Source organism: Rhipicephalus microplus, chromosome 9 (assembly GCF_043290135.1).
Source record: "Rhipicephalus microplus isolate Deutch F79 chromosome 9, USDA_Rmic, whole genome shotgun sequence".
NCBI classification, from domain to species: Eukaryota; Metazoa; Arthropoda; class Arachnida; order Ixodida; family Ixodidae; genus Rhipicephalus; species Rhipicephalus microplus.
Genome location: NC_134708.1, coordinates 64,497,737 through 64,516,229, shown reverse-complemented (window position 1 = coordinate 64,516,229; position 18,493 = coordinate 64,497,737). Strand labels below are relative to the sequence as shown.

The 18,493-nt window shown below is 44.7% G+C and overlaps 1 protein-coding gene across 1 annotated transcript; it reads right to left on the bottom strand.

Annotated features, from left to right (window-relative positions):
* Window positions 1-1,937: 1,937 nt before the first annotated feature.
* LOC119164798 (chitinase-3-like protein 1) lies at window positions 1,938-16,974 on the bottom strand. The gene is made up of 5 exons (XM_075874486.1): window positions 16,822-16,974; window positions 11,985-12,159; window positions 10,270-10,442; window positions 6,889-7,259; window positions 1,938-2,424 (listed from the first exon to the last, which is right to left on the bottom strand). Exons 1-5 carry the CDS (start codon window positions 16,972-16,974, stop codon window positions 1,938-1,940), a joined length of 1,359 nt encoding a protein of 452 aa, XP_075730601.1.
* Window positions 16,975-18,493: the final 1,519 nt, after the last annotated feature.

The window sequence follows — 18,493 nt, the reverse complement described above, 5'->3', positions numbered from 1 at the left end:
TGAGTGTGTGCGCTTCACACGCTCATGTACAGACGCTTCATGAAAATCCGCCTCTGGCGTATCATCATAAGGATGATCCACAAGCGGGTAACATTTAGCTGTAATTTAACAGCTCTGCTATGCAAAGCATTTTACTCAAATCTGCTTTCATCTTATATATTTTTTTTGAAATCTCAAAAAATTTATGACTGTTTTATTTGTCAGAGCAATACGACAAGATGAACAGTAATAAATTCATGCACCTCTTAGTTAGCCTAGCATAGTAATGGCTCGGCCAAGGTCAAAAACGCGGCTTCGATTACCAACCACGGTGGCCGCAGTGCGTTAGGCAACGCACGGTTACTGAAAGTTAGGCTCACGATGAAGAGTTTCAGCTGCTGAAAATTAATAATGTTCCCTGCTTCTGCAGAATACCTGAAAAGCACGCCGAGGCTCTAACTTGTAAGAGCGAAGAAATTAAATTCATGGATTTCAGGGCTTCAATCAATAATCGACAAGTAACTTGAAAAAAGTAACCTGAAAATAGAAGGGAGTTCTAAAAAATCATTTGCTTTAAGGTCGTACATGGTTTGGCGGTTCGGGATGGTGACTGTGTTTTAGTTGTCATTGAAATGATGGGGAGTCGATAAACTGGAAGGAAACAAGGTGGCAGAGTGATGAACAATACAGACATTATTTGTCTTTATGGTTTCCTACTTTCGGAACGGCCACTTACGTTACAGAGCAATCAGAAGGATAGATGATTATTTTGGTCTTTCTTAGTATTGGCTATGGTGGCGCACTGAGAAAAAATACTTTGCTGTCACGTACTCCATGACTATATCTACCCGTTGCTGGTTTCAGTCATGGAGACTGCAGAGGAGCCCGCGAGTTCCTAGGCGTGTAGATATTCTGTATACTGGCTTAAAAACAAAAAGAAAATGTCATCGTTGAACGTGGTTGAAAAAAAATATATGTTGAGCAATCATAGGAACTACCACGGAAAACTTGCCACGGCCATGTCCCGCGTGACGGCCCACCTGGGGCGCCGCAAGCAGCGGTGTGCTGCAGGTCACAATCCGCCGTTTCTGACAATTCTACGGCACGCCGCGCCGTTTCTCTAGAGATGGAACGTCACGAAATGCCTCGAATTCGGATGCTTTCATTGGACGAAAACTCGCTCTGCCGTATAATGCTATTCTGGACACACAAATTCCAGTGTGCAATCAGTCAGCCATGGCATCCTGTGAAAATGGCCAGTCATTTGAGATGAACGCTCAGCGTCTCGCACGCAGTGTGCGGTACACATAATGCATGCGTTACATTTTTGTTGAAGGTTTTTTTTTTGTCTTCGCGCAGTAAATGCGGCCATGTTTGTCGAGAAAAGCTGAGCTATTATGGGGCATGGCCATGTTTGCAGATCCTAACCGTGATATTACAAGGGTGAGCAAGACAGGCGTTGCGATTTTTCGCGAAAGCCGGTAAGAGCTTGATCAACATTTCGTAGCAAAGTGAGAGGAACTCCGGTATATTTCGATGAAATCTAACGACTTGGGAAGTGTCCGCCAGAAGCTTCAGCAGGTGCTTGACCAACTGATGCGTTCCTGATTACAATACAATATTACTAAATAGAAAATACCGATCAATTTCTTTGCCCTGAATTCGCCCCGGATGTCCGTCTTGCTATCTATAAGAATACCCTCCCAGAACAAGAGACAATTGCAGATTTGAGCAGTAAAATTCGCGAAACATGATTAAGGAAAGGGTTCTATTTCGGTGATTCATGAAACGACCATTGCAACTCATGCCCGAAACGGAGAATTAAATAACGACGACGTCAGACATGCTAGAACCGCAATTATTGCCTAAATAAAATAATACCATCGCGAATGCTCACAGTTTATCGCATATTCGGCAGGAGGTTGCTAGTTTTATAACCAATCGCACACATCTACACATCACGGTAGTTCTCGTATCGCTGCTTCGACTATCGGGTACGGTTGTCCACCACACTGCGACAGATGATCGTCGAGGTCCAGGTCCCACACGGCCATGCAATACGCAGCGCTCTTGTTGGCGACGTGCCGGACCTCGGACAGCCAGCGCATGATGCTCTTCACCCTGGCGCTGGTCGACTTTGCGTTCTCGAACGCCACCCACGTCCCGCCGTAGCGAGCGTAGAGGCACAGTCCGGAGAGGTCCTTGGCCGCCTGCGCTTCGTCGCGGCACACCTGGCTGTAGCGTAGCATGCCGCCGTCGCGTGACTCGCCGTGGATGTTTCCCGGACCCTTGGCAGACATGCCGAGCGAGAGTCCCTCCTGTGGCACCTTGTAGCCGACGGCCGCCGGAGAAATCGTGAAGCAGAACTTGCTCGGGTCTATCTGGTCGTTCAGCCTGTTCCAGTAGTAGCGTAGGAGCTGCTGGATGGATTCGTTGTTACCGTCCCTGCAACCGGCAAGCAATAAGCGGAGTTATTGATAGTAATAATTTGAAATGTTCCAAGTGCCGAAACCGAGATAAGGTCATGGGACATGCCGTAAAGGAAGTCCGGTTAATTTCTGACCACCTGCGGTTTTCTATAACCCCTTCCTTAACCTAAGTACAAGGCCACTATTGCATTCTGCCTCCTTGAAAACGCAGCCACCATGGCATTGAATCGATCCCCGGCGTGACCTACTGCAAGGTACAATATACGTTCTATTTTAAAACGCAGTGCTCAAGTCGAGAAGTAGCGAACAAAATGGGCTGCTGATTTTCGTACCCTGCGTGTTGGCGCAAATATTTGAAAATTGTTTAGCCGAGAAGCTTTAAAGTATCGGGATAAAAACTTTAGCGTATTCAGTGTCGTTCCTGGGTGGAAAAAACATATTTCCGCTCTTGTGTGCTAAAAACGTGCAGTAAAGTAGTAAATTGGGCTAGTTGAAACATATACTGATCACGATCAGCGCACAAAAAAAAAGAACACGAAGACAGAAAAAAAGTGCACGACACAAGCGTTGTCTAAGAGCTTAAAGTTTAATCAAAGACACGTGTTATATATACTAAAACGCCAGAGGAAGACATAAAAAATATTGATGACCACACGAAGCATGTGTCGCGTATCCTGTAGATACAAAACCTCAGCATGTGTGAGAGCGATGCAAGGCTGGCTGAAGCATTTGTTTTTTTTCTTTTTTGGTTTTAAATGCGAAGCATTTCTTAGCGAACTTCAGCTACTTTGAGCGTATCTATCTATCTATCTATCTATCTATCTATCTATCTATCTATCTATCTATCTATCTATCTATCTATCTATCTATCTATCTATCTATCTATCTATCTATCTATCTATCTATCTATCTATCTATTTATCTATCTATCTATCTATCTATCTATCTATCTATCTATCTATCTATCTATCTAGCCGCCTATGACTTTTTGCTCTCCTGGCTATTTAGATAAGGCTATCGATACCAAGCTTGGTATGGCATAACATGACTGTATGAAGAACATATTTGACTATAGTCATAACATGAAAGTCATGACATATATGTCATGAATGTCATGATTCACATTTCATGGTTCTGCAGCTCTTGCGTTGGTTTCGTAAACATGGCATGTTGCAAGACTGGTATGGTATGATATGGTTGCATGACGAACACAAGCGACCGACCCTGACATGAAAATCAAGACATGCGTGTCATGTAGCAACATGACTATATGCCATGGTCATGACGCGCTGGCGGCCGCTTCACTAGCCTCACTTATACCAAATTTGGTACTACGGGACGTGAATGGATGTTGAAGGTATGATACTGGAGCAAACATTATAAACAGGAGATGCGTGTCATGTAAAACCATCACATGCTACGCTCATGATGTGCTCGCGGCCGTTTCGCTAGCTTCACATATGCCAAATTTTGTATTACGGGACGTCAATAGATGATGAAGGTATGTGACTGGTGCAAACATGATAATTATGCAATGCGTGTCATGTGAGAACTTGACTACATACCACAGTCAAGGTGCCAATAAATTTCGACGTGACGCGGTGCTCGTTGTCACCGGTGTTCATTTCGTCGCGTCACGGCGGCGTTGCCACGCCAGGCACCGGTCCGCGCTGCGTTGCTTTGACGCATGTGCGTTTCAGCGCGTCCGGCAACCCTCCGTCACGAAAAGAGGGAGACTCAGTGTTGTCTCGGTAAGGCATTGGCACGAAACGCAGCATGTCACATTTCGCGCCGGTTGCCGTCGGGCTCCACCGACAGACGCTGGTAGCGCGCCTGGCGTCAGACTATAAAGAGCTCGCGTTTTGCTAACGTTGCGTCGCTTTGCCCAGCATGCGCGTGCGTCAAAGCTACACTGGAGTATATCGGGTCCTTCATGATGCGCTCGCGGCCGTTTTGCTAGCTCCACATATACTAAATTTGGCGTTACGTGACGTTATGGATGACAAAAGTATATGACTGGTGCAAACATGATAATGCTTACACGCGTGTCATTTAAGAAACTGACAACATACCACGCTCATAGCGTGCTCGTGGCCGTTTCGCTGGCTCCACATATACTAAATTTGGTATCACGTGACGTGAATAGATGACGAAGGTAAACGACACATCCAAACATGATAATCATGACGCGTCAGTCATGTACGGCATCATCTACCTCCACATCGTAGCATTGTGCTGATTTTAAAGGTACATATCAACCTTCCTCATTCGCGCTTCGCATATCATCGACTCCCACTGTACGTGGGATCTGCCAATTTTTATGATTTCAAACGCTTCAGTGATTTCCCGCGCGCACTAGTCCCCATGCCTCATCACCACAGTGGTTTTGTTTAGCTCGGCTGCGCAGCCTCACATCCGGCAATGAACGGAAAGACGCGTAGACGGTGTTCGTTCCAGAGAGCTAGCGTTCCCCCTTAGACGAACGTTGACACAGCGTCCCATCTGCCCGTGCAGGAATTATACGCAGGAAAAACGTGCAGCACGCATGTGAACGTCGGTTAAATTACCAATAACAAAGTGTTTCAACAGGAACACTTCGCTTGTTGCACCGTGAAATCGTACCGCTAAGTCATCATGTATATCTCTAATTACCAATAATTTAAAATGTTTTTCAATTCAGCTGTCAGGTATGCCGGCGGAAGGACACGTTAAGATTCTCCATCTTATAGCTCATTCCACAAAATGCAAAACACTGAAGAAAGTAAGTCGAGCTAGTCGAAAAATCTGCATAATAGATGTAGCGCTAAAACACGAAAGCTTGGAACTGAACAATTGCCCTGCGCTCGTCCAGTGCTCTACGGTTTACGCCTTCGTACTTAATAACTGCATTAATAATATGTTGTTCTGAAAAGAGCTGAAGCATCATGAAATAAGACTTGGCGGGATTTCGTGACACCATAATTAGCTTGACTCACAATGGATATCATACTGAAAGATGCCAGCCTTGGCTCGTGCAGAAGCGCTCCACACAGGTGTCACAGAAATTCTACACCACAGGGTTATCAAAAGGAGTAAAATACGCATGCAGGCACCGAGTTCTGGTGCACGCATTTAGAAACTAGTGAACCGCAATTATCTGAATATATTGACGCAAGGTAGGCTGGCAACTATAGTAGCCAGCCTCTGAGGAGGACAACGAAGTAGTTCTGTGTGCGCGTGCTCTGGTGTTCGCCTTTCTGGCCCTTGGGTTACGAAAGTAAACGCCCTATTTTGTACCTGCGTACCTGTGTCTTTGCGACATTTTCTGGTGGAAGTGCGTCAATATGACGAAATAAAGTAAAGAAACCACACGCTATCTGTTTAACGAACGCTTTGTTTTGTGGGTGAAATTAGCGTACTTAAAGATTCCTTGTGTCATTCAAAAGAGATGATGTATCTTAATCTAACTCCGAGTATGTGTTTATTAAGTGAAAAATTTAAGATGAGCCGCTTCTATCACATACTAATGTCACTAAAGCAGCACAGGGACAGGTGTCATTTCTAAATTATTTCTGCGGAACAGTACTCGTAATCTTTTAATGATAGACTGGTTGTCAAGAGGAGAAGTAGCGGGCAGAGGTGTATTCTTGCTACTTCGCTCTGAAAGCTCCGTGACGGTGTATGTCAATGTGACGCCGCGCATAGCAACTGTAATTCTTTCTGATTCATCGTATCCAAACTTGCTGAAACTTCAATTTACCCGGCTCCCTCATAACATATCGTAATCAAGCATTTATATACGAAGCGCTTATATTGCTACATAGGTCTAATAGACTAATCAATATCTCGTCCAAACTGTGGGCCGATGTACATCATCCTCAAGCAAATGCGCACACAAATATTCAGAAAGTTCAGGTAATTATTTATCATTTAAAAAGTTAATACTATCATACTGTCCTGTATTGATCTATTCGCAACTTAAAAGAATATACCAAAACATGTGTTCAATTTCATGCAATAAAGCCAGTGTTTGTACACGGACACGACGTGTCGAATTTATATTTTGGTTAGTATTTAATGTGCCTGCTTTCAATAATGTTGTACGAAGCATATCAAGCTTTACAATGCCATGTATCGAACATTTATAACTAAATAATTAACCATATATACTTGATCAGCTGCTGAAGAGTTTACGATGTCAGAAGTTGATATGCCCTGACATGATTTCACAGCAAGTTTTTTTTCCCTTTCACGTATTATCGGGCGTTTGTTCAACCCTCATCAGGCAGCATTCAAAACAGAAATCTGTTTGTTGTTGTAAAACAGCTAAGTTTAGCGAATGCTAGCTGCATTTTTTACTTGTCTTTACAGCCCTATGAGCTATAGGACGATGGTGCAGTGGTGTTTCGTGGCGCAAGCTTCAAGTTTAGATGGCTAACCGTACAATCACCGACGCAGCCGAGTCAAATGCAAATAAAACTAGCCAGAACACGGCACCCACTTGTAGGGACTGGAACACGACGTCCAGTTCCAGTGTTTTCCCGGATAGAAGCCATGCGTAGTGGCCACGACCCAGTCCACAGTGGCGAACACCTCTTCGAGGTCGTAGCTACTGAGCGCCTCCCGCGACGTTGGCAGAATGGCGCCGATGTTCAGTCGTGGCCTGAGATCCTCGACGAGCGCCCGGAAGAGCGCCGCCGTTCGGTTCGCTTCGCGTGGTGCGCCCCAGGCGACGAAGATGCCGTCGAAGTCGTAGCGTAGTGCCCACGTTCTCAGCTGGGAGAGCAACTTGGTCCGTCGTTTGGCGTTGCTGGCGATCTCAGAGAGCCGCGCGCTTTCGTTGGGGCTGATAGCGCTGAGCACCAGGTGCACCTGTGAGGGATTGGTACATGCATATCAGTAATGTGTTCGGTAGTAATGACAGGTAGATTGCCACTACCCCTCAAGAGAAAGGTATATAGCAGCTGTATCTTGCCGGTACGTAGCTACGGAGTAGAAACCTGGAGACTTACAAAGAGGGTTCAGCTTAAATTGAGGATGACGCAGCGAGCAATGGAAAGAAAAATGGTAGGTGTAACCTTAAGAGACAAGAAGAGAGCAGAGTGGATTAGGGAACAAACTGGGGTTAAGGATATCATAGCTGAAATCAAGAAGAAATGGACATGGGCCGGGCATGTAGCGCGTAGACAGGATAACCGCTGGTCGTTAAGGGTAACTAACTGGATTCCCAGAGAAGGAAAGCGGGTTAGGGGGAGACAGAAGGTTACGTGGGCAGATGAGATTAAGAACTTTGCGGGTATAAATTGGCAGCAGCAAGCACAGGACCGGGTTAACTGGCGGAAAATGGGAGAGGCCTTTGTCCTGCAGTAGACGTAGTTAGGCTGATGACGATGATGATGAATGTATTCAGGATTATTGACCGAGCACATTGATATACGGGAGCAGGAAAGACACTGGGACGTAGGAGGCTTGAGCTTGCTTATTCGTTTTTTTTTCTAGCACTATGGCTATGCGCACGCGCTACACCTAAAGGTTATTCAGTTTAATCTCTGCATAATTAACACTAATATATAAAAAAACCTGTTTGGGCAACTAAATATGAGCACCTCGTATGTTGCGCTTCATCTCAGTGACATTTTCTTTTTGCAATAAAACCAAAACAAGACGGCCACCGTGATAGCGGGTGTAACAAAGAAATATATACGCAATCGAGGTAACTCAGTGAACACAGAGTTCATTTAATTCACAGTAGCGTTTGCATGTGTACATGTATAAATCATCGTCATCGTCACCATCATCGCCAGCCTGACTTCACCCACTGCAGGGCAATGGCCTCTCCCATGATCCACCAATCGATCTGATTTTGTGCTTTCTGCAGGTACGTATATATCAGTGAACTTTTTAATCTATATGCAAGCAAAATCGATTAAGTTTGGGGCGGAAAACTTGAAATTCCCTCCCCCCCCTTTTAGCTTGGCCCATGGTGGTCGGCAACCTGCGGCGCACGGTATAACGCGGCCCCTGGTGCGACGTCTGAACTTTCTTTCCTCCCCTCGTCACCTCCTACCTGAAGGCCAGCATTGCAGTTTTAGCCTCAGATGAGTTTTTGTTTGTAACTTTTGTTTGTTTATTGCCTCTTTGTGACCTGTGCACTGAAAAAAATACAATTTATACATTAATATTCCAGTTATTTAGATTGCTAAGGTTAAGACGTGGGTCCTCTGTCCTGTTCCTTTTGTTTTTTCTTTATCTTTTTCACTTCGCGTTTTAGTATGAGCTTTTTAGACCTTTCTTAATTCGTCGACATTTTTTTCTGGGCCTGCAACTGCACTCTGAACGTAGGGAAATTGGTTCATCGTTTGCTTGATGCATCACGTATCGCTAAGACAACTCTATACTCAGGTAGTTTGTACGAATACAAAAAAAAGCTATCCTATAATCATAGGCAAGTCATCCTTTCAGAATTCACCTATTAGGCTGAAACCACCACGGTGCTACGCACTTGCACCTGTGGTAGTGAGGTCCATTTTCTCCAAACTAGTTCGACTCTCAAGCAGATTACATGCAGCACATCAGAGTTACTACCTATGAAAAAGTGGTACATTTTGGCCATTTTGACCATATATACGTTCGAAGAGTCAATAGTAGTACAGAGTGGAAATCAGTGGTGCTGAAAGAAGCCACACACCATCTGAACAAGAAATATAGAAAATGCATCGGGTAAACCTTTTTAGAGACGACAGGATATCTTGAGATACTAGAACGCAAGAACATCAGTCTGTATATTTGCTTGTGACAGGGTTCAGCATCTCGGCGAAAGCTTAAGCACTTCCACAACGCTCAGCCCTCTTAACTTGGTGGCTGTATTAATACTTGTGAGCACTGCCAACCAAAAAGCAAAAATTACGCGTATATAAAACACAGCATCAATACGTATGTATTTGGTGGTGTGTTCCTTTACTAGAATACAGAAAGATGTTTAATTCTAAATATCCTAGTTTTCTTTTACGCTGCGCTGAAAATGCAACGCTATGCACGAAAAAGCGTTGGTTTTTTACGCCTTCGCTAAAAATGACACGCTATGCCCGAAAAGTTGCTATGCCGACGACAGGTGTGGCCATCCGTCAGTAACAAGAAAGACAAATTGAGAATCACAATCAAGGTTGAGAAATGTAAATTTACAGCCACCCACTCGTAGCCCAAAGCTATACGTGAAAATCCATTCAGATTTCTTGGAAAGCCATTTTCTTAATTGCTAACTAGAACAAATTTCACAGCTACTAAGAAGTCGTTCTTCTGAGAGATCCATGTTGATTCCCTTGTGGCCTAGGGCTACAAATATAGGTGGTTGTTAATTATCCTTTCTTAAGTTCAGTGGAACATGATATGTCCTGCAGAGCACAAGACAACGCTAATATTGCATCAAAACGAGCAATTGAGCCAGTTGGTGTGCTTCCATTTTGAACAAATATACTAGAGCGATAAAAACGAGGTCGAGAAGAAGAATTAAAGACCTACTACAACACTGTTACTCGCAACTAAAATTTCATTCCGAAAAGAAGCGGAATAAAAAGTATCTGGAAAACCAAGGAAACAAGCAACCATCGCACACTCACAATGTGACATAAGGAATAACAACAGCCTATGTGGTTGGTGAGACATAGATGTGACACAATTTATTCGTGAGGTATGATACTTCCACATTCTATAGTGCCAGCAAAGGCTGACTGATACACTTGTCCTCTACCACTAATATCTGGAGCGCCATCGTTTCACAAGAGCGCTGCTATTTGTGGCACTAAATGTGTTCCGTCCTATCTACGTTTACAAGCATTTGTGCGGCGCATTGCGTATTCTTGCATTCGCTGCGGCCCTAGCATACCTTCATTGCAATAAAGCGCCGTTTGAGGTCTGCAACACTGTCTAGACCCTTGCATGTGTAGTCGAAGTCCTCGGCTCGAGACTCCAGCTCCACGGCGTTGTTCACGGACACGGACCAGTACAGGACGTGGCTGCACAGCATGCCGGGAATCTTGCCCAGAGGAAAGCGCCATGCTGGGAAACGAGAAAAGTCGCACGCTGATATCTCCCGATGCTCAGATTTCTTCTTATATTAGGAACTTTTACTTCGTGAGCCAGATTAAAAAGCGGTAATCTAAGACCGTGTGTTCATTGTAAGTGTCTTTAAAAATGTGTGTACGCCCCGCCGCGGTGGTCTAGTGGCTAAGGTACTCGGCTGCTGACCCGCAGATTGCGGTTTCTCATCCCGGTTGCCGCGGCTGCATTTCCGATGAAGGCGGAAATGTTGCAGGCCCCTGTGCTCATAATTGGGTGCACGTCAAAGATACCCAGCTAGTAGAAATTTCCGGAGTCCTCCACTACGGCGTCTCTCATAATCATATGGTGATTTTGGGACGTTAAACCTCAGATATCACTAAACTAGAAATGTGAGTAGCGTGTGCGTGAGTGTTACAAAGGAGGCATTTCATACAAATCTACAGCCTTTACACATAAATATTGATAAAGAGCAGACATGGAAGGCCGCGTCAGGGCCGTAACAATGTGGACTACCAAGTAAAATGAAAATTTCCACGACTACAGCCAGTGCGATGGTATGACGACATTTCAAACAGTTTTATTATCAGACCGATTACCTGCGAAGAACAATCAGCAATGATCGATAATACACGCCACGGCGGTCTAGTGGCTAAGGCACTCGGCTGCTGACCCGCAGGTTGAGGGTTTGAATCCCGGCTGTGGCGGCCGCAATTTGGATGGAGGCGAAAATGCTTGAGGCCCGTGTGCTTAGACTTAGGTGCATTGTAATAAACCCCTGGTGGTCGAAATTTTCGGAGCCCTCCACTACGGTGTCTCTAATAATCATATAGTGGTTTTGAAACGTTAATATTGTTAATATAATAATCAATATAATAATCTTGCAACACTCAGCATTAGGACCGACCCAGTGAGGATTACTAAAATTCTATGACATGCAAAAAAAAAAATTGGCTGGCTGTGACTACCATATTATTCCAGTGCTTTGGCAGATTTACTAGTAACTAGCGCATTCTCATCGTTCTGTGTCTGAGTGCGATCCCCAAAACTCGGAAATATTTTAAAATTTCGTAGAACCTATAATACCTTGCCTCATCCAGGTATTTTTATCGGATTATAATGCTCGTTATATATATCAGTCATAAAAAGGCTCGCACTAAAAGCGTAAGAAGCTCGTTTAAATTGTTCACCAAAGTGAACTTTTCGGAAAATGTATATGTTAAGGGAGTGGTATGAGCAATGAGCAGTTACAGTCAATCAGTTTTATTCCAGTTTTTTTTTACAGGCAAAAAAAAACTGAGGATGGCAAGAAAAAAGCAGTCATTAACGGCTGCTTGACGAGCCCCGCCACCCCTGCATGTCAGCATACGCGACAACACTGTGCGATTTTGATAAAAACGATTGCCACTATTTAAAGGAAACAAAAACAGCACGAATAATTGCAGGCATGCGAGGCATTTCGACTACAGGATATCTTTAAAATTACACAGTTACTATGCGTAAACTGTGTCATTTTGAAGCATGATAAGTTCGCGCACTTACTAGGCGGCCTGTAATGCGCGGATGCGTTGAACAAGCAGAACAGTTGGCTCGTCATCATCCGGTAGTTGCCCATGTGCGCTCCTTCGCTCGGGAACATTTCACCGCAAGCGCCAGGGACCTGCACGCGGAAGCCTCCAGATAAGTTGTGCTTGATGCAGAAAATTACCTGAGTTAGCTGCATGACAATTGAAAGAATACAAAAAATCTACGGCGTCCTTCTTTGAGTACAATTCAATATAATACGAAGCCTAACAGTTTTTCCAAAAAAGGCTTGAATGATTTCTTGGCAGCTTAAAAATACAGATCACTAGCCATAAGCAGAGTTTGCTGTTCGACTTGGCATTGTGCATTTTTTACCTGTCTACCAAACCAGGCTGAAGTTCGTCAACACGTATCGCAGTCGGTTATCTGCATAAGCGTGTGTCAGCCGCAGTGGTGCGACACTGCTACACCGCTGACGCAAAGGTAGCGGGTTCGATTCCGGCCATGGCCGTTGCATTTTGATGGAGGCGAAATGTGACTGTCATGGCCGTGTGCTGTGTGGAGTCAGTGCACTTCAAGGCACACCAGATAGTCGAAATTTCGAACTATCAAATCGTGATTTTAACTCCTTTGTGCGGACCATTTAAACTTAATTTTTATTCCAAAATAAGAAGTTTCTTGTCAGAACTGAAGCTCTACGTTGTTTCTGGACCACTATTTCAAAAATCGACGTCCACAGAGTATTTCCCGTTTGGTCCTAATTTGTAGTTTTCGGTACTTACATTTTAGTTTACTAACATGGCTAGCGTAACATGTGGTAAATTCGGGTGCTGCTGGTTCGGTTTCAACCAGATCACCTGACAGAAACGAACTTGATACACCCGCAGCCTCAAACTCATCTCAACTGGTGGGAAACAGTGACGAAATTGGATCGCGCAAGGGCCGTGACAGTGAGTACGTAGGGGAGTAAAGGGGGCAAGTGTGAACGAAAAGTCAGCTAGCGTTACCATCCTGAAAGAACGTGCTTTATCATATATTGTATAGGGTCAATTCCGAAGGAGACCGAACGTCAGCTTTCGAGAACAAACGAGCGAGAGAACGACGGCACAGCGCAATATTCCAACTTAAGGTAATTAGATTTGGACGCACGTGTACATACGTAGACAAAGCAAAAAAAAAGATAAAAACCACGAAGAAAAAAACTAGAAAGAGAAAAATCAAAAGGTGATAACTAAAGAAGGACCGATAAGTCACACGCGAGCGCTAACACCGCCCCCTTTCCACGTCTCGCCAAAAACAAAAGCACTTTGTCGGAAAGGTGCTATAAAGGCATGCTTACGCATGCGTCCCTAGCCCGTTTCATTTCTTCAGCCTAAATTATTTCCCTCACCCTTTGGTCCCAATTGCGTGCAAGGACCATGGTTTCATCGAAAATAGGGCTACTCTTGCAGTCCCGCACATGAATGCCAAGGTGCCCCGATAGAGTGGTGTACACGCTATAGCAGTGCTCACAAAGTCTGTCATTCAGACAGCGTCCCGTCTGGCCCACACATTTTTTGCCACACGTCAGAGCAATGGCGTACACGACGCCTAGAATGCATGGAACGTACTTTCGCTTATGGTCTGTGGTGCAGAAAGTTTCTCAGTGGCAGAAAACCTGCCCCCTCCCCCCCTCCCGGGATCTTCTCCAATTTTCTTAAGCCTGTGCGAAACGTCATGCACGTAGGACACCGCAGCTGTCTTCTTTTTATCCTGCACTCTCGATCTCACTCGGCACTCCTCCTTTTTCCCGGAATACATTACGACAGACTTGTTCCAACTCGCCCGACAAGCGAGGTTGCCAGGTTTCGAGAAGGATATCGGTAGAATAGGATGCCGTAAATGCGACAAAATAGTGAAAGTAGTGAATACATTTTTATCTGTCACTGATGGCCACAAAACGTCTATCCAGAAACTTGCCTCTCGGTACAATACATGTCCTACATAAACATGTCCTTGTTCGCACTGTTAAAAAGTTTATTTTAAAAAAGAAATGGAAAATGCACCAGATAATTGATTTTGCCACAACCAGAGGGGCAAAACGAGATGCCGCGTTGGGAAAAACAAAGATACTGTGAGAAAAAAAAACATTCGTGCAGTTTATTGCAGAAGAAACACTTGAATTTCACTCCATATTCCCCCGTGCAGTTTTCGTAGGTGGAGTCCTCTCACTCCACGCATTCAATTCCTAAAGAAGTCCGATTTTTGCTGCTCCAAAACTCTTTGCATAATTAACACCACCTGTATTTGTTTGTGACAATGTTGTGGTTTTTGATCGTCTGCAATTCATTAGGTTATTCATTAATTGGAGGGTAGATACATACTGACGCAGCTTTTTCTTTTCTCTTTTTCTGTTTCAATAGAGAACTGCGCAGGTGTTTTGTGGCTTTAACTTCATCAACCGGGCTTCGAAACTGTACTAGATTTAGATTTTAGAGTGCTTGTACTCTTTATTTTCTGAAACTTTGGTATTCGAGAAATAATAATAAAACTAGTTACCCAAACGCAATTTTGAACAGCTTAGAATTTTATTCCAAGTTTTTTTATCCCCCTGTAGAAAGCATTTTTGGGAACGCGGAAAAACCTTGGCCCAATGCCAATAGATCGAGTCCTATCCTGAACAGTAGTGTGTGTTATTTCAGGTCGTTTTCTTTCAATGAAGCTCTATATAATATTCTTTTGTAAGTCTGAACCCTCATCAGCAAATAAATATAGTATGCATTGAGTTCCAGTAAATTCTTCACTTAATAAGACATTTTCAATGCCATCTGGGTACGGTTTTGTCACGTTTAGCCCCTTTCACCAGCCCCAATAAAAAAACGCACTTTGTTTCCTTGCACGAAATGAGCTAAACTTTTGGTGGTATGTACCTAGTAGTATAAAGCAGCAGAATAATTACTTAGGTTGTCGTACTGACACCTGAGCAGCGTCATGCACAGATCCAAATATTTGGCGGAGCAGAATTTTACTCCTTTTTGACGGGTCACTAAAACATTGGCACCGGCAAAGTAATATTTCCAGATACAGGGCCACAAAGTCAAAATGTCGCGTTTTGTTCATGCATATACACCTCCCTACCCTACTGATTTTCAGAATGACTGGCATCAGGACTTCAATTCGGAAATATGAAGTGTTTGTGTCAGGGCAGGCATTAACAGAGGGTGCCCGCTTACAGCACCACTGAAAGCAATGCTTGAGTTCAGTCACATCTGTGTAGCTGATTGACATAATTGTCAAGTTGAAAATATGGAACGGAGACTGCGCTGAGCGCATAGCTGTTTGCTATTATAAAGTCAACGGGCAGTATGTGGACCACGGGGCGTGTGCGGGGCCCCTGTGTCGCGTAAATAATAATAATAATATCATGAGAAGTTTTACGGCCTAAAATTATGATATCGCTATGAGACACCATAGTAAAGGACTGAGGAGATTTTTACCGTATCCTGTTCCTTAACATTCCCTATAGCTGACATTGCATGGCACATGGGCCCCTAAGGTTTCGCTTCCACTTAAAAGCTACTCCCGCAGCCGGAATCGAACCCGTGGCCTTTGGGCCAGCGGCCTAACGCCTTTACTGCTACGCGACTGCGGCGGACAATGCTATACAAAGCATAGAGTTTCCCACGATATTTACTAGAGGGAACTCTGGCGCTAATGTCTATGGGAGCTGCAACGCACGGCGCTTCAGCGAGCATGGGAATGTTGGATAGTGCACACATTTGTCTAATATTAGTACTTCTGGCCTGCTTTTGGCTCCGTGTGTGTTCGTGTGCCTTGGAGCTGTTTTCTTTCAAAACAAGTATTAGCAAATGTTTAGCGGTTGCGCTTCACCATTTTATTTTTTTTAGACTTACTTTCCCGATTGGCTCACGAAGTTCAAAAGGGTTCAATCTTTCTTTCAAAACAAAACCGAAACGCAGCAATAAACGGAGCCGCAAGTCCAATTCGCCGCCCGCAAGTACGAAGACTAGGCAAATGTGTGTACTACCCATCATTCCCATGGTCGCTGAACGATCGCAGCGCCAGAGTGCCCTCTAGTTAATTTTGAGAAACTCTATGATGCAAAGTACCTTTTGTGATTGCGCTGAATTCTTTCATTGTTGCTTCCATGGTGTTCGTACGCAAAAAAAAAATGGCCCTGTATCTGCATGTTTCACTGCAAATGTCGTCAAAAGACAATATTCTTGCATCTGAAGAGAGTGGAAAGACGTTTATTTGATGTTCTTCGCGAGAAAATTAGTGAGCTGTGTTTTTGAGGCGCTTCATTAGAGTGTCTCGATCAGTGCAGCGAAGGCGAACAAGCGCATCGAGGCACGTTAGACACGAGTGCCATCTGGCAGCTATCTTCGAAAACGAAGGAAAGAGTGCGCACCTGTCTCGGAAACGATCAGTTGTACAATGCAAAGCGACGGGCAGGGGCCACCACCATGTCGTCTTAGCAAAGCGTTGGAAACACTTGCCTTTTTGAACAACGCATTGCATTGCGGCAAGCGCAGCGTGATAAACGCTACGATCCTTCGAATTACTTATGTATGCTTTCTCTGGTATAAAGACACACACACAGAATACTTGACGTGTTGTTATGGTGCCTCAGATATGCGCAATAATTTCTTTTTAGTTGACAATTGCACAAGTGTGAACGTGAAACCTGAGCAATATTGGTGGGCGCTGTGAATGGGATTGGCCGTTTGTGGTATAGTTACGGCGGACCAACAGACAAATGTGCATACAGAAAGACCAAAAGTTTTGCGCCGAAGTACCCCAAGAAAGACTATCATCTTTAAAAGTAAAATAACAAACAGCACACGATACTCACACCCACACGACCGAAGATGTCCTGGTCAGGCGTGATGTGCTTAAAAGCGGCTGCTTGGTGCAGTGCTGCCCTCTGACGGCGGAAGTAGACGAACGCCGTAAGCCCCAGTGCCAACAAAGACAGGGCGCTCACAAAGGCAATGCCGACGCACATCTTGTATGCACGACTATGTCGTGTAGGTCGTCTGCGCCTATACGGAAGACCGCTGCACGACCACGACGCATGAGTTAGAAGAAAATGGCATGACCAGATGCTACTGCGTTCTGTTACGTCACTTTTAAATCCTTTGAAGTGAAGTATTTGGATTGTCAATTATTGCAAATACTAAATGGTTAGGGCTATATTTACTGGAGCACACGCAACAACTCGTTTGCGGCATTGCACTGCCATGTGAACACGGTATCAAACATGAGAAGTATAGTTGCAATAAATAGGGGACTCGTGCGAGATTTACTTACTGTGTATGAAATTCGCCCGTAGTGTACGATACTCACTTTCTTTGATTAATTGCATCAAGAATGGCTGTGATGTAATACCACGCTTTTTACGCCCAATCAAGCCACGAATGTGCACACACAAAAATATATGTACAGTCAAAAGCGTAAATACCAATAATCTGACTAAATAAACTGTCACGCGCAGTCCTGTACGAGGTGCATGTATGAATCGGAAGTCTCTGACTGTGTTCAGTTTCTGACTTGTTTGAAGCCGATCACTCTGGTTCGCCGATGTCTTCAGCGTGCGTTGGACCACCCCGTATAACACAGCCGTCTTTCGCACCCGCAGCAGTACAATAGCGGTAGCTTGGTAGCTCAGCAGGCACGATGGTCGTCCCGGCAGCACACCGGGGTCATGCCATCCACGTGAAACAGCAGCTGGAAAGGCATCCCACAGTATACCACAATTCGCAGCCACTCTGGACGGTGGTGGGCACAGCGGTACTTTGCCTGATCCCTAGACCAGTCACAAAGCCGGACTACAGGCCTCCTCCAGCGGTTGCCCAGCTGCCAGGCAGCTGGAACAGTAGCACACTGCCTGGTCCCTGGGCCGGACACCCAGCTGAATTCAAGGAACAGAGTAGCACCTGAGGACGTCAATGAGTTCCTCGGACCAGACGTCAAGCCGAGAATCGTCTCGAACCCTTCTCTGCCTCGAACGTCAGCACGTGCTTTCTCGATGCCGTGCCCTCTTTCTTGCCGTCTTCCACGGCGATCAAGCAGTTCTGGCTTTGTTCTTCTTCCATATATCACAGTGGGTAAGGTACATGCTGTTGCCGTTAACGCTTTCTTGGGTCTTCCGAAAGGAGAGAGAAACTGACTAGTGTATTCGCATGTCATGGCCATTGACGTCAGGTATAGTGTTTATCTGCATGGCATGCGGATCCATTAAGAATGCCACCTTTATCAGCTGCAGGTAATTATTGTTAAGTGATTACATGCAAGTTTGCGTCTTTCGTGTTTCGCATTCTCATCTTTGCTTAAAACGATGCCCTATCTTTACTTTCCTATTTCATTTTATGAAAATCTTGAGCGCTGTCCTTCCGTAAACAAGAGGTGGTTTTACCGCAACATTTTAACAACAACAATTCTGACGTATGCGCAACGGTTCCCGCCTTTTAAACAATACCGATTACCTACATCATCCGTGACAATGACCTACTGATAAATGTTTT